Source organism: Salvelinus fontinalis, chromosome 26 (genome assembly GCF_029448725.1).
Source record: "Salvelinus fontinalis isolate EN_2023a chromosome 26, ASM2944872v1, whole genome shotgun sequence".
Classification (NCBI taxonomy): domain Eukaryota; kingdom Metazoa; phylum Chordata; class Actinopteri; order Salmoniformes; family Salmonidae; genus Salvelinus; species Salvelinus fontinalis.
The window spans coordinates 7,101,491-7,117,901 of NC_074690.1; the positions used below are offsets into that span (position 1 = coordinate 7,101,491).

General features: G+C 50.5%; 1 protein-coding gene across 3 annotated transcripts in view; it reads right to left on the bottom strand.

The window, feature by feature from the left end:
* LOC129823596 (casein kinase I-like) overlaps window positions 1-16,411 on the bottom strand; it is a 70,449-nt gene that overhangs the window by 10,522 nt on the left and 43,516 nt on the right. For 2 of the 3 annotated variants that reach the window (XM_055882445.1, XM_055882446.1), the window contains exons 7-10: window positions 8,075-8,159; window positions 7,750-7,895; window positions 6,646-6,729; window positions 1,907-2,008 (exon numbers count right to left, since the gene is read on the bottom strand). In XM_055882445.1, coding sequence (XP_055738420.1) covers window positions 1,907-2,008; window positions 6,646-6,729; window positions 7,750-7,895; window positions 8,075-8,159 — 417 coding nt within the window. The remainder of the gene's footprint in view (window positions 1-1,906; window positions 2,009-6,645; window positions 6,730-7,749; window positions 7,896-8,074; window positions 8,160-16,411) is intronic. The other variant, XM_055882447.1, reaches the window with a different exon arrangement.

Genomic DNA, 16,411 nt, shown 5'->3' on the forward strand with positions numbered 1-16,411 from the left:
TAACATCTGCTCACCATGTGTACGTGACAAATAAAATTGGATTTGGCTAAACAGGAAGCAGCCCACTGGACACAGACATAAGTTCAACGTCTAGTTTCCATTTCCATTTGGTTGAGTTGTCAACTAAGATTAATTCAACGGGAAATCTACAGAAATAATTGAGGCAAAAAAAATAGGCGACTAAAAAGACAATTCACTTGTGTTGTTGACTTTTTGCTAATCTAATCAGTTTCCCACGTTGATTCAACGTCATCACATTGAACTGTTTGGTTAAAATAACAACATTGAATCAACCAGTTTTGGCCCAGTGGGAGACTCCTGGTGTAACAGTATAACTTTAAACCGTCCCCTCGCCCCGACACGGGCGCGAACCAGGGACCCTCTGCACACATCAACAACGGTCGCCCACGAAGCGTCGTTACCCATCGCTCCACAAAAGCCGCGCCCTTGCAGAGCAAGGGGCAACACTACTACTAGGTTTCAGAGCAAGTGACGTAACTGATTGAAACGCTACTAGCGCGTACCCGCTAACTAGCTAGCCATTTCACATCCGTTACACTGGCTATAAGGCAGCATAACTATAAAGTGTAAACATGAATCACACAGAGCGCGAATTGCTTTGCCCCCAAAGCAATGTGTAGACTGCGTATTGCTTGTACGACGGCAATACCCGTTACAACAGACAGGTTGACATTTTCGTATCTTTCGTTCAAAATCGCAGCACTTCAGAAATATGATAGAGAGACATGGGCTACATCATCTATAGATCAAATTAATTTCAAAAGAGAGAGAAACGTGGATGTGTGTAAATAAAACATAGGCAGAACGTGACTTGGATGCTTAAGAGTTGAGATGTTTCCAGAGAGGGCTGGGTAGGAGCGAAAACCGTATTCGTAGCCTCTGACTACAATCAAATCATAGCATGCAGGGACTAAAAAAGGTACTTTTGGCCCACCGGGTCGATATTCTTTGCCATAATTACATCAGGGTAATGATAGCTGGAAGTCAGATAAGCATAAACAAAGCTTTATTTACAAGGGGAGTGAGAAATACAGTCTAACTACTTTCAGGATAGTGAAAGGCTGAGTTAACAGGAATGCTAACTTAGCTACGTAGCTATTATCACCCGAGACGATAGCTAGCTAGCCAAGTGTGTGTTAATACTAAGTGGCGACTGTGTAAACCAAGCCACTCGAGATAAATAATGTACTACTAGGTTGATCTTTTACACGGGAATGTAAAGGATTGTGCTCTACGGTGGGGTACCACTGAAGTTTAGCCAAGCAGACCGAAATGGCCGTTCAGCTAACTCCAAACGGTGGGGGACCGACGGCGAGCGAGAGGCCACTAGTCGACGTAGCTACAACTAGTGGAAACCCGGCTATTAGTGCGACGCTAAAGCAGTGAAGCTAGCGAGCCAACAGCACTAATTGCGTGCAAGCTAGGCTACGGGAACTGTAACGTGAGCTAGCTGACGACAAAACAGCGCTCGGTAAAGTGAAGCAGAAGTTAGCAGAGTTCCTGTCGATAGAAAAGAAGCCACTTAATGCCCTGTGACAGGAGTGGTAACAGTTAAACGCTACGTTTTCTGAGGAGAGCTGCTAAATACTAGACTCGTGAAGAGGTTAACCAGAGCATTGTGGGTACTATACAGATACGTTGGGCTCACGGCCACAAAGATTTGATTGTCCGGTTAGGTGTGATTGAATAAGGTTTCCGCCGTGTCCATAGTGAAGTGTGGAACTGAGCCGACTGAAAGAACCTGGCTTAGCAGAGACCTTGTGCAAAAGAAACAGAAAAAGAAGCGAGGAAAGAACAGAGAAAGAGAAAACGGAAAAGAAAGACATACGGTAGAAAGAATTAAGACAGTGTTTAGCATTGATGGACTACACCCACTGCCCAGTACCTGGACGGAGCCACCCAGCCCATCAGCTGTTAGATGGGACCCCAGCAGCTCCCTATTGGTCACTGGAGTGGGCTGGGACTCACTTCCTTTGGGTTCTGGCGACTGGTGCGACAGCAAGGGAAGAGAGGACAGGACAAAGGGGGAGAGATGGAGGGAGGGAGGGCAGGACAAAGAGGGAGGGAGGGAGGGAGGGAGGGAGGGAGGGAGGGAGGGAGGGCAGGACAAAGAGGGAGGGAGGGCAGGACAAAGGGGGAGGGAGGGCAGGACAAAGAGGGAGAGATGGAGGGAGGGAGGGAGGGAGGGAGGGCAGAACAAAGAGGGAGGGAGGGCAGGACAAAGGGGGAGGGAGGGCAGGACAAAGAGGGAGGGAGGGCAGGACAAAGGGGGAGGGAGGGCAGGACAAAGGGGGAGGGAGGGAGGGAGGGAGGGCAGGACAAAGAGGGAGGGAGGGCAGGACAAAGAGGGAGGGAGGGCAGGACAAAGGGGGAGGGAGGGAGGGAGGGAGGGAGGGAGGGAGGGCAGGACAAAGAGGGAGGGAGGGCAGAACAAAGAGGGAGGGAGGGAGGGAGGGAGGGAGGGAGGGAGGGAGGGAGGGAGGGAGGGAGGGAGGGCAGGACAAAGAGGGAGGGAGGGCAGGACAAAGAGGGAGAGATGGAGGGAGGGAGGGAGGGCAGGACAAAGGGGGAGGGAGGGCAGGACAAAGGGGGAGGGAGGGCAGGACAAAGAGGGAGGGAGGGCAGGACAAAGAGGGAGAGAGGGAGGGAGGGAGGGAGGGAGGGCAGGACAAAGGGGGAGGGAGGGCAGGACAAAGGGGGAGGGAGGGCAGGACAAAGAGGGAGGGAGGGCAGGACAAAGAGGGAGAGAGGGAGGGAGGGAGGGAGGGCAGGACAAAGAGGGAGGGAGGGCAGGACAAAGGGGGAGGGAGGGCAGGACAAAGAGGGAGGGAGGGCAGGACAAAGGGGGAGGGAGGGAGGGAGGGAGGGCAGGACAAAGAGGGAGGGAGGGCAGGACAAAGGGGGAGGGAGGGAGGGAGGGAGGGCAGGACAAAGGGGGAGGGAGGGCAGGACAAAGGGGGAGGGAGGGCAGGACAAAGGGGGAGAGATGGAGGGAGGGGAGAGATGGAGGGAGGGCAGGACAAAGGGGGAGGGAGGGCAGGACAAAGGGGGAGGGAGGGCAGGACAAAGAGGGAGGGAGGGCAGGACAAAGGGGGAGGGAGGGCAGGACAAAGGGGGAGGGAGGGAGGGAGGGAGGGAGGGAGGGCAGGACAAAGAGGGAGGGAGGGCAGGACAAAGAGGGAGGGAGGGCAGGACAAAGAGGGAGGGAGGGCAGGACAAAGAGGGAGGGAGGGAGGGAGGGGAGAGATGGAGGGAGGGCAGGACAAAGAGGGAGGGAGGGAGGGAGGGAGGGGAGAGATGGAGGGAGGGAGGGGAGAGATGGAGGGAGGGAGGGGAGAGATGGAGGGAGGGGGGGGAGAGATGGAGGGAGGGAGGGGAGGACAAAGGGGGAGGGAGGGGAGGACAAAGGGGGAGAGAGGGAGGGAGGGAGGGGAGAGATGGAGGGAGGGAGGGGAGAGATGGAGGGAGGGAGGGGAGGACAAAGAGGGAGGGAGGGCAGGACAAAGGGGGAGAGAGGGCAGGACAAAGAGGGAGAGATGGAGGGAGGGAGGGGAGAGATGGAGGGAGGGAGGGGAGAGATGGAGGGAGGGAGGGGAGAGATGGAGGGAGGGAGGGGAGAGATGGAGGGAGGAGGGGAGAGATGGAGGGAGGGAGGGGAGAGATGGAGGGAGGGGGGGGAGAGATGGAGGGAGGGAGGGGAGGACAAAGGGGGAGGGAGGGGAGGACAAAGGGGGAGAGAGGGAGGGAGGGCGGGACAAAGGGGGAGAGATGGAGGGAGGGGAGAGATGGAGGGAGGGAGGGGAGAGATGGAGGGAGGGAGGGGAGAGATGGAGGGAGGGAGGGGAGGACAAAGGGGGAGAGAGGGAGGGAGGGAGGGGAGAGATGGAGGGAGGGAGGGGAGGACAAAGGGGGAGAGAGGGAGGGAGGGCGGGACAAAGGGGGAGAGATGGAGGGAGGGAGGGGAGAGATGGAGGGAGGGAGGGGAGAGATGGAGGGAGGGAGGGGAGGACAAAGGGGGAGAGAGGGAGGGAGGGAGGGGAGAGATGGAGGGAGGGAGGGGAGAGATGGAGGGAGGGAGGGGAGGACAAAGGGGGAGGGAGGGGAGGACAAAGGGGGAGGATGGAGGAGATGGTAAAGGAAGGAGGAGTGTAAAAGAAGGAAGGAAACAAAACATTTAAGTTTAAAGAGGTTGTGTCTTTTCCCTCTTGTGCAGAAGCAGTTAGACAGCTACTTAGACCCTGCTCAACCAGAGGACACAGACAGACAGACCTGAGGGGCAGTGCTGCCTGCGGTGACGTGGGAGGAAAAAGAGTGCACGTGAGGACTACGTGACATGCAGAAGCACAAGCGACGGAACAAGCTGATGTTCTGAGACTGATACCAGTCTGTTGCTGGTCTCTTTAATATAGCCCGGGTACCAGTCTGTTGCTGGTCTCTTTAATATAGCCCGGGTACCAGTCTGTTGCTGGTCTCTTTAATATAGCCCGGGTACCAGTCTGTGGCGGGTCTCTTTAATATAGCCCGGGTACCAGCCTGTGGCGGGTCTCTGTAATATAGCCCGGGTACCAGTCTGTGGCGGGTCTCTGTAATATAGCCCGGGTACCAGTCTGTGGCGGGTCTCTTTAATATAGCCCGGGTACCAGCCTGTGGCGGGTCTCTTTAATATAGCCCGGGTACCAGCCTGTGGCGGGTCTCTTTAATATAGCCCGGGTACCAGTCTGTGGCGGGTCTCTTTAATATAGCCCGGGTACCAGTCTGTGGCGGGTCTCTTTAATATAGCCCGGGTACCAGTCTGTGGCGGGTCTCTTTAATATAGCCTGGGTACCAGCCTGTGGCGGGTCTCTTTAATATAGCCCGGGTACCAGCCTGTGGCGGGTCTCTTTAATATAGCCCGGGTACCAGTCTGTGGCGGGTCTCTTTAATATAGCCCGGGTACCAGTCTGTGGCGGGTCTCTTTAATATAGCCCGGGTACCAGTCTGTGGCGGGTCTCTTTAATATAGCCCGGGTACCAGTCTGTGGCGGGTCTCTTTAATATAGCCCGGGTACCAGTCTGTGGCGGGTCTCTTTAATATAGCCCGGGTACCAGTCTGTGGCGGGTCTCTTTAATATAGCCCGGGTACCAGTCTGTTGCGGGTCTCTTTAATATAGCCCGGGTACCAGTCTGTTGCGGGTCTCTTTAATATAGCCCGGGTACCAGTCTGTTGCGGGTCTCTTTAATATAGCCCGGGTACCAGTCTGTTGCGGGTCTCTTTAATATAGCCCGGGTACCAGTCTGTTGCGGGTCTCTTTAATATAGCCCGGGTACCAGTCTGTTGCGGGTCTCTTTAATATAGCCCGGGTACCAGTCTGTTGCGGGTCTCTTTAATATAGCCCGGGTACCAGTCTGTTGCGGGTCTCTTTAATATAGCCTGGGTACCAGTCTGTTGCGGGTCTCTTTAATATAGCCAGGGTACCAGTCTGTTGCGGGTCTCTTTAATATAGCCCGGGTACCAGTCTGTTGCGGGTCTCTTTAATATAGCCCGGGTACCAGTCTGTTGCGGGTCTCTTTAATATAGCCTGGGTACCAGTCTGTTGCGGGTCTCTTTAATATAGCCTGGGTACCAGTCTGTTGCGGGTCTCTTTAATATAGCCTGGGTACCAGTCTGTTGCGGGTCTCTTTAATATAGCCTGGGTACCAGTCTGTTGCGGGTCTCTTTAATATAGCCTGGGTACCAGTCTGTTGCGGGTCTCTTTAATATAGCCTGGGTACCAGTCTGTTGCGGGTCTCTTTAATATAGCCTGGGTACCAGTCTGTTGCGGGTCTCTTTAATATAGCCTGGGTACCAGTCTGTTGCGGGTCTCTTTAATATAGCCTGGGTACCAGTCTGTTGCGGGTCTCTTTAATATAGCCTGGGTACCAGTCTGTTGCGGGTCTCTTTAATATAGCCTGGGTACCAGTCTGTTGCGGGTCTCTTTAATATAGCCTGGGTACCAGTCTGTTGCGGGTCTCTTTAATATAGCCTGGGTACCAGTCTGTTGCTGGTCTCTTTAATATAGCCTGGGTACCAGTCTGTTGCTGGTCTCTTTAATATAGCCTGGGTACCAGTCTGTTGCTGGTCTCTTTAATATAGCCTGGGTACCAGTCTGTTGCTGGTCTCTTTAATATAGCCTGGGTACCAGCCTGTTGCTGGTCTCCTTAATATAGCCTGGGTACCAGTCTGTTGCGGGTCTCTTTAATATAGCCTGGGTACCAGTCTGTTGCGGGTCTCTTTAATATAGCCCGGGTACCAGTCTGTTGCGGGTCTCTTTAATATAGCCTGGGTACCAGTCTGTTGCTGGTCTCTTTAATATAGCCTGGGTACCAGTCTGTTTGGCTTGACAATGATTGAGTTGGCAGAAGTACCAGTGGATGCTGACCAGGCTACAGTTAAGTTATTAACACTAAATGTCAAATGCAGAGAATGACGTGTGAAAATGTGAATGAAAAAAAAAATGGGAGCTTTGTCCTCAAATTGTTCTGTCAGTTTTGCTGTAAGTTAGTCTATCAAGAGAAACTGAAGTAGCTGTTCTTCATCAGGGACTGGGTCTTCAGTGTGTGTGTGTGTGTGTGTGTGTGTGTGTGTGTGTGTGTGTGTGTGTGCTACCTGGTTTTTGGTCTGCTGCGTTGCCTTGTCTCTGCTGCTGGACTGTAGAAGGGTCTCACTGGGGACTGAACCAATGGGAGTAGGCTGAGGAGAGAGGTGAAAGATCATCATTAACTAAACAGCTAATAGGACTGTACTGAGGGGTTAAAGGTCATCATTAACTAAACAGCCAATAGGACTGTACTGAGGAGAGGGGTTAAAACTAAACAGCCAATAGGACTGTACTGAGGAGAGGGGTTAAAGGTCACGGTTAAAACTAAACAGCCAATAGGACTGTACTGAGGAAAGGGGTTAAAGGTCATGGTTAAAACTAAACAGCCAATAGGACTGTACTGAGGAGAGGGGTTAAAGGTCATGGTTAAAACTAAACAGCCAATAGGACTGTACTGAGGAGAGGGGTTAAAGGTCACGGTTAAAACTAAACAGCCAATAGGACTGTACTGAGGAGAGGGGTTAAAGGTCACGGTTAAAACTAAACAGCCAATAGGACTGTACTGAGGAAAGGGGTTAAAGGTCATGGTTAAAACTAAACAGCCAATAGGACTGTACTGAGGAGAGGGGTTAAAGGTCATGGTTAAAACTAAACAGCCAATAGGACTGTACTGAGGAGAGGGGTTAAAGGTCATGGTTAAAACTAAACAGCCAATAGGACTGTACTGAGGAGAGGGGTTAAAGGTCACGGTTAAAACTAAACAGCCAATAGGACTGTACTGAGGAGAGGGGTTAAAGGTCACGGTTAAAACTAAACAGCCAATAGGACTGTACTGAGGAAAGGGGTTAAAGGTCATGGTTAAAACTAAACAGCCAATAGGACTGTACTGAGGAGAGGGGTTAAAGGTCATGGTTAAAACTAAACAGCCAATAGGACTGTACTGAGGAGAGGGGTTAAAGGTCATGGTTAAAACTAAACAGCCAATAGGACTGTACTGAGGAGAGGGGTTAAAGGTCATGGTTAAAACTAAACAGTAATTGTTGTTACCTTTCTGATAAACTCATCCATCTAACTTAGTAAGTATCCAAAATATAGCGTGAATCCCATGTATATCAATGAGGCCCGTTGTCCTGCAGAGAGACAGAGCATTAATAGTAGAGATATGGACTGACCAGTGGCTTGCCGACCCAGTCGTACTCATAGTCAAAGACATAGCCGTTGCTATCGAAGAGGTCGGTGAAGAGTTTCCGTAAGTAGTCGTAGTCCGGCTTCTGCAGGAAGTCCAGAGAACCCACATAACGCAGGTAGGTGGCCATCTCTTCAACAAGGAGAAAAACACACATTAAATACAGGAAGGAAAAAAACACAAACAATGAAATATCTTTCCAATATTTCAGGTGTTACGTAGTTATTTACTCCTAACCAGCAGGCTAACCTAAAGTACTGAAAGGAACTAGTAGTGGGACAGAAAGAAGCAGATAGAGAAGAGATCCAGACCTGGGAAGCTCTCACACAGCACCTCGATGGGCGTGGTTCTCTTGGTGTCACCTATCTTCTGATAGCGCTCCTTCAGAGTGTCTGCCTGGGGCGGAGAGAAAGAGGGAGTGAGTGGAGACAAGAGGAGGGAGTGAGGGAGGGAGCGAGGGAGGGTAGCGAGAATAAGGGAGGGGAGAAAGAGGGGGGAGCGAGAGTGGAAGAGGGGGGGCGAGAGAGTGGAAGGGGAGGGGGGGAGGGAGAGTGGAAGGGGAGGGAGGGAGAGAGAGTGAAAGGGGAGGGAGGGAGAGAGAGTGGAGAGGAGGGGGGTGTAAGAGATAATGAAGGTTCATTATCACGCGGAAACGACGCCACGTGCAGCAGGTGGGAGAGTTCAGACATTGATGTGGTGACAGGACAGGACTGATAAAGTAGTGAGGACGCGGTCTAGTCAACAGACAGGACTGATAAAGTAGTGAGGACGCGGTCTAGTCAACAGACAGACAGGACTGATAAAGTAGTGAGGACGCGGTCTAGTCAACAGACAGACAGGACTGATAAAGTAGTGAGGACGCGGTCTAGTCAACAGACAGGACTGATAAAGTAGTGAGGACGCGGTCTAGTCAACAGACAGACAGGACTGATAAAGTAGTGAGGACGCGGTCTAGTCAACAGACAGACAGGACTGATAAAGTAGTGAGGACGCGGTCTAGTCAACAGACAGGACTGATAAAGTAGTGAGGACGCGGTCTAGTCAACAGACAGGACTGATAAAGTAGTGAGGACGCGGTCTAGTCAACAGACAGGACTGATAAAGTAGTGAGGACGCGGTCTAGTCAACAGACAGGACTGATAAAGTAGTGAGGACGCGGTCTAGTCAACAGACAGGACTGATAAAGTAGTGAGGACGCGGTCTAGTCAACAGACAGGACTGATAAAGTAGTGAGGACGCGGTCTAGTCAACAGACAGGACTGATAAAGTAGTGAGGACGCGGTCTAGTCAACAGACAGGACTGATAAAGTAGTGAGGACGCGGTCTAGTCAACAGACAGGACTGATAAAGTAGTGAGGACGCGGTCTAGTCAACAGACAGGACTGATAAAGTAGTGAGGACGCGGTCTAGTCAACAGACAGGACTGATAAAGTAGTGAGGACGCGGTCTAGTCAACAGACAGGACTGATAAAGTAGTGAGGACGCGGTCTAGTCAACAGACAGGACTGATAAAGTAGTGAGGACGCGGTCTAGTCAACAGACAGGACTGATAAAGTAGTGAGGACGCGGTCTAGTCAACAGACAGGACTGATAAAGTAGTGAGGACGCGGTCTAGTCAACAGACAGGACTGATAAAGTAGTGAGGACGCGGTCTAGTCAACAGACAGACAGGACTGATAAAGTAGTGAGGACGCGGTCTAGTCAACAGACAGGACTGATAAAGTAGTGAGGACGCGGTCTAGTCAACAGACAGGACTGATAAAGTAGTGAGGACGCGGTCTAGTCAACAGACAGGACTGATAAAGTAGTGAGGACGCGGTCTAGTCAACAGACAGGACTGATAAAGTAGTGAGGACGCGGTCTAGTCAACAGGACAGGACTGATAAAGTAGTGAGGACGCGGTCTAGTCAACAGACAGGACTGATAAAGTAGTGAGGACGCGGTCTAGTCAACAGACAGAACTGATAAAGTAGTGAGGACACGGTCTAGTCAACAGACAGGACTGATAAAGTAGTGAGGACGCGGTCTAGTCAACAGACAGGACAGGACTGATAAAGTAGTGAGGACGCGGTCTAGTCAACAGACAGGACTGATAAAGTAGTGAGGACGCGGTCTAGTCAACAGACAGGACTGATAAAGTAGTGAGGACGCGGTCTAGTCAACAGACAGGACTGATAAAGTAGTGAGGACGCGGTCTAGTCAACAGACAGGACTGATAAAGTAGTGAGGACGCGGTCTAGTCAACAGACAGGACTGATAAAGTAGTGAGGACGCGGTCTAGTCAACAGACAGGACTGATAAAGTAGTGAGGACGCGGTCTAGTCAACAGACAGGACTGATAAAGTAGTGAGGACGCGGTCTAGTCAACAGACAGGACTGATAAAGTAGTGAGGACGCGGTCTAGTCAACAGACAGGACTGATAAAGTAGTGAGGACGCGGTCTAGTCAACAGACAGGACTGATAAAGTAGTGAGGACGCGGTCTAGTCAACAGACAGGACTGATAAAGTAGTGAGGACGCGGTCTAGTCAACAGACAGGACTGATAAAGTAGTGAGGACGCGGTCTAGTCAACAGACAGGACTGATAAAGTAGTGAGGACGCGGTCTAGTCAACAGACAGGACTGATAAAGTAGTGAGGACGCGGTCTAGTCAACAGACAGGACTGATATAGTAGTGAGGACGCGGTCTAGTCAACAGACAGGACTGATAAAGTAGTGAGGACGCGGTCTAGTCAACAGACAGGACTGATAAAGTAGTGAGGACGCGGTCTAGTCAACAGACAGGACTGATAAAGTAGTGAGGACGCGGTCTAGTCAACAGACAGGACTGATAAAGTAGTGAGGACGCGGTCTAGTCAACAGACAGGACTGATAAAGTAGTGAGGACGCGGTCTAGTCAACAGACAGGACTGATAAAGTAGTGAGGACGCGGTCTAGTCAACAGACAGGACTGATAAAGTAGTGAGGACGCGGTCTAGTCAACAGACAGGACTGATAAAGTAGTGAGGACGCGGTCTAGTCAACAGACAGGACTGATAAAGTAGTGAGGACGCGGTCTAGTCAACAGACAGGACTGATAAAGTAGTGAGGACGCGGTCTAGTCAACAGACAGGACTGATAAAGTAGTGAGGACGCGGTCTAGTCAACAGACAGGACTGATAAAGTAGTGAGGACGCGGTCTAGTCAACAGACAGGACTGATAAAGTAGTGAGGACGCGGTCTAGTCAACAGACAGGACTGATAAAGTAGTGAGGACGCGGTCTAGTCAACAGACAGGACTGATAAAGTAGTGAGGACGCGGTCTAGTCAACAGGACAGGACTGATAAAGTAGTGAGGACGCGGTCTAGTCAACAGACAGGACTGATAAAGTAGTGAGGACACGGTCTAGTCAACAGACAGGACTGATAAAGTAGTGAGGACACGGTCTAGTCAACAGACAGGACTGATAAAGTAGTGAGGACGCGGTCTAGTCAACAGACAGGACAGGACTGATAAAGTAGTGAGGACGCGGTCTAGTCAACAGACAGGACTGATAAAGTAGTGAGGACGCGGTCTAGTCAACAGACAGGACAGGACTGATAAAGTAGTGAGGAAGCGGTCTAGTCAACAGACAGGACAGGGCTGATAAAGTAGTGAGGACGCGGTCTAGTCAACAGACAGGACAGGACTGATAAAGTAGTGAGGACGCGGTCTAGTCAACAGACAGGACTGATAAAGTAGTGAGGACGCGGTCTAGTCAACAGACAGGACTGATAAAGTAGTGAGGACGCGGTCTAGTCAACAGACAGGACTGATAAAGTAGTGAGGACGCGGTCTAGTCAACAGACAGACAGGACTGATAAAGTAGTGAGGACGCGGTCTAGTCAACAGACAGGACTGATAAAGTAGTGAGGACGCGGTCTAGTCAACAGACAGGAATGATAAAGTAGTGAGGACGCGGTCTAGTCAACAGACAGGACTGATAAAGTAGTGAGGACGCGGTCTAGTCAACAGACAGGACTGATAAAGTAGTGAGGACGCGGTCTAGTCAACAGACAGGACTGATAAAGTAGTGAGGACACGGTCTAGTCAACAGACAGGACTGATAAAGTAGTGAGGACTCGGTCTAGTCAACAGACAGGACTGATAAAGTAGTGAGGACGCGGTCTAGTCAACAGACAGGACTGATAAAGTAGTGAGGACGCGGTCTAGTCGACAGACAGGACTGATAAAGTAGTGAGGACGCGGTCTAGTCGACAGACAGGACTGATAAAGTAGTGAGGACACGGTCTAGTCAACAGACAGGACAGGACTGATAAAGTAGTGAGGACGCGGTCTAGTCAACAGACAGGACAGGACTGATAAAGTAGTGAGGAAGCGGTCTAGTCAACAGACAGGACTGATAAAGTAGTGAGGACGCGGTCTAGTCAACAGACAGGACAGGACTGATAAAGTAGTGAGGACGCGGACTAGTCGACAGACAGGACTGATAAAGTAGTGAGGACACGGTCTAGTCAACAGACAGGACAGGACTGATAAAGTAGTGAGGACGCGGTCTAGTCGACAGACAGGACTGATAAAGTAGTGAGGACACGGTCTAGTCAACAGACAGGACTGATAAAGTAGTGAGGACGCGGTCTAGTCAACAGACAGGACTGATAAAGTAGTGAGGACGCGGTCTAGTCAACAGACAGGACTGATAAAGTAGTGAGGACACGGTCTAGTCAACAGACAGGACTGATAAAGTAGTGAGGACGCGGTCTAGTCAACAGACAGGACTGATAAAGTAGTGAGGATGCGGTCTAGTCAACAGACAGGACTGATAAAGTAGTGAGGACGCGGTCTAGTCAACAGACAGGACTGATAAAGTAGTGAGGACGCGGTCTAGTCAACAGACAGGACTGATAAAGTAGTGAGGACGCGGTCTAGTCAACAGACAGGACTGATAAAGTAGTGAGGACGCGGTCTAGTCAACAGACAGGACTGATAAAGTAGTGAGGACGCGGTCTAGTCAACAGACAGGACTGATAAAGTAGTGAGGACGCGGTCTAGTCAACAGACAGGACTGATAAAGTAGTGAGGACGCGGTCTAGTCAACAGACAGGACTGATAAAGTAGTGAGGACGCGGTCTAGTCAACAGACAGGACTGATAAAGTAGTGAGGACGCGGTCTAGTCAACAGACAGACAGGACTGATAAAGTAGTGAGGACGCGGTCTAGTCGACAGACAGGACTGATAAAGTAGAGAGGACGCGGTCTAGTCAACAGACAGGACTGATAAAGTAGTGAGGACGCGGTCTAGTCAACAGACAGGACTGATAAAGTAGTGAGGACGCGGTCTAGTCAACAGACAGGACAGGACTGATTAAGTAGTGAGGACGCGGTCTAGTCAACAGACAGGACAGAACTGATAAAGTAGTGAGGACGCGGTCTAGTCAACAGACAGGACTGATAAAGTAGTGAGGACGCGGTCTAGTCAACAGACAGGACTGATAAAGTAGAGGACGCGGTCTAGTCAACAGACAGGACTGATAAAATAGTGAGGACGCGGTCTAGTCAACAGACAGGACTGATAAAGTAGAGAGGACGCGGTCTAGTCAACAGACAGACAGGACTGATAAAGTAGAGAGGACGCGGTCTAGTCAACAGACAGACAGGACTGATAAAGTAGAGAGGACGCGGTCTAGTCAACAGACAGGACTGATAAAGTAGTGAGGACGCGGTCTAGTCAACAGACAGGACTGATAAAGTAGTGAGGACACGGTCTAGTCAACAGACAGGACTGATAAAGTAGTGAGGACGCGGTCTAGTCAACAGACAGACAGGACTGATAAAGTAGAGAGGACGCGGTCTAGTCAACAGACAGGACTGATAAAGTAGTGAGGACTCGGTCTAGTCAACAGACAGGACAGGACTGATAAAGTAGTGAGGACGCGGTCTAGTCAACAGACAGGACTGATAAAGTAGTGAGGACGCGGTCTAGTCAACAGACAGGACTGATAAAGTAGTGTGGACGCGGTCTAGTCAACAGACAGGACTGATAAAGTAGTGAGGACGCAGTCTAGTCAACAGACAGGACTGATAAAGTAGTGAGGACACGGTCTAGTCAACAGACAGGACAGGACTGATAAAGTAGTGAGGACGCGGTCTAGTCAACAGACAGGACTGATAAAGTAGTGAGGACGCGGTCTAGTCAACAGACAGGACTGATAAAGTAGTGAGGACGCGGTCTAGTCAACAGACAGGACTGATAAAGTAGTGAGGACGCGGTCTAGTCAACAGACAGGACTGATAAAGTAGTGAGGACGCGGTCTAGTCAACAGACAGGACTGATAAAGTAGTGAGGACGCGGTCTAGTCAACAGACAGGACTGATAAAGTAGTGAGGACGCGGTCTAGTAGACAGACACGACTGATAAAGTAGTGAGGACGCGGTCTAGTAGACAGACAGGACAGGACTGATAAAGTAGTGAGGACGCGGTCTAGTCAACAGACAGGACAGGACTGATAAAGTAGTGAGGACGCGGTCTAGTCAACAGACAGGACTGATAAAGTAGTGAGGACGCGGTCTAGTCAACAGACAGGACAGGACTGATAAAGTAGTGAGGACGCGGTCTAGTCAACAGACAGGACTGATAAAGTAGTGAGGACGCGGTCTAGTCAACAGACAGGACTGATAAAGTAGTGAGGACGCGGTCTAGTCAACAGACAGGACTGATAAAGTAGTGAGGACACGGTCTAGTCAACAGACAGGACTGATAAAGTAGTGAGGACGCGGTCTAGTCAACAGACAGGACTGATAAAGTAGTGAGGATGCGGTCTAGTCAACAGACAGGACTGATAAAGTAGTGAGGACGCGGTCTAGTCAACAGACAGGACTGATAAAGTAGTGAGGACGCGGTCTAGTCAACAGACAGGACTGATAAAGTAGTGAGGACACGGTCTAGTCAACAGACAGGACTGATAAAGTAGTGAGGACGCGGTCTAGTCAACAGACAGGACTGATAAAGTAGTGAGGACGCGGTCTAGTCAACAGACAGACAGGACTGATAAAGTAGTGAGGACGCGGTCTAGTCAACAGACAGGACTGATAAAGTAGTGAGGACACGGTCTAGTCAACAGACAGACAGGACTGATAAAGTAGTGAGGACGCGGTCTAGTCAACAGACAGGACTGATAAAGTAGTGAGGACGCGGTCTAGTCAACAGACAGGACTGATAAAGTAGTGAGGACGCGGTCTAGTCAACAGACAGGACTGATAAAGTAGTGAGGACGCGGTCTAGTCAACAGACAGGACTGATAAAGTAGTGAGGACGCGGTCTAGTCAACAGACAGGACTGATAAAGTAGTTAGGACGCGGTCTAGTCAACAGACAGGACTGATAAAGTACTGAGGACGCGGTCTAGTCAACAGACAGGACTGATAAAGTAGTGAGGACACGGTCTAGTCAACAGACAGACAGGACTGATAAAGTAGTGAGGACGCGGTCTAGTCAACAGACAGGACTGATAAAGTAGTGAGGACGCGGTCTAGTCAACAGACAGACAGGACTGATAAAGTAGTGAGGACGCGGTCTAGTCAACAGACTGGACTGATAAAGTAGTGAGGACGCGGTCTAGTCAACAGACAGGACTGATAAAGTAGTGAGGACGCGGTCTAGTCAACAGACAGGACTGATAAAGTAGTGAGGACGCGGTCTAGTCAACAGACAGGACTGATAAAGTAGTGAGGACGCGGTCTAGTCAACAGACAGGACTGATAAAGTAGTGAGGACGCGGTCTAGTCAACAGACAGGACAGGACTGATAAAGTAGTGAGGACGCGGACTAGTCGACAGACAGGACTGATAAAGTAGTGAGGACACGGTCTAGTCAACAGACAGGACTGATAAAGTAGTGAGGACGCGGTCTAGTCAACAGACAGGACAGGACTGATAAAGTAGTGAGGACGCGGTCTAGTCAACAGACAGGACTGATAAAGTAGTGAGGACACGGTCTAGTCAACAGACAGGACTGATAAAGTAGTGAGGACGCGGTCTAGTCAACAGACAGGACTGATAAAGTAGTGAGGACGCGGTCTAGTCAACAGACAGGACTGATAAAGTAGTGAGGACGCGGTCTAGTCAACAGACAGGACTGATAAAGTAGTGAGGACGCGGTCTAGTCAACAGACAGGACTGATAAAGTAGTGAGGACGCGGTCTAGTCAACAGACAGGACTGATAAAGTAGTGAGGACGCGGTCTAGTCAACAGACAGGACTGATAAAGTAGTGAGGACGCGGTCTAGTCAACAGACAGGACTGATAAAGTAGTGAGGACGCGGTCTAGTCAACAGACAGGACTGATAAAGTAGTGAGGACGCGGTCTAGTCAACAGACAGGACTGATAAAGTAGTGAGGACGCGGTCTAGTCAACAGACAGGACTGATAAAGTAGTGAGGACGCGGTCTAGTCAACAGACAGACAGGACTGATAAAGTAGTGAGGACGCGGTCTAGTCGACAGACAGGACTGATAAAGTAGAGAGGACGCGGTCTAGTCAACAGACAGGACTGATAAAGTAGTGAGGACGCGGTCTAGTCAACAGACAGGACTGATAAAGTAGTGAGGACGCGGTCTAGTCAACAGACAGGACAGGACTGATTAAGTAGTGAGGACGCGGTCTAGTCAACA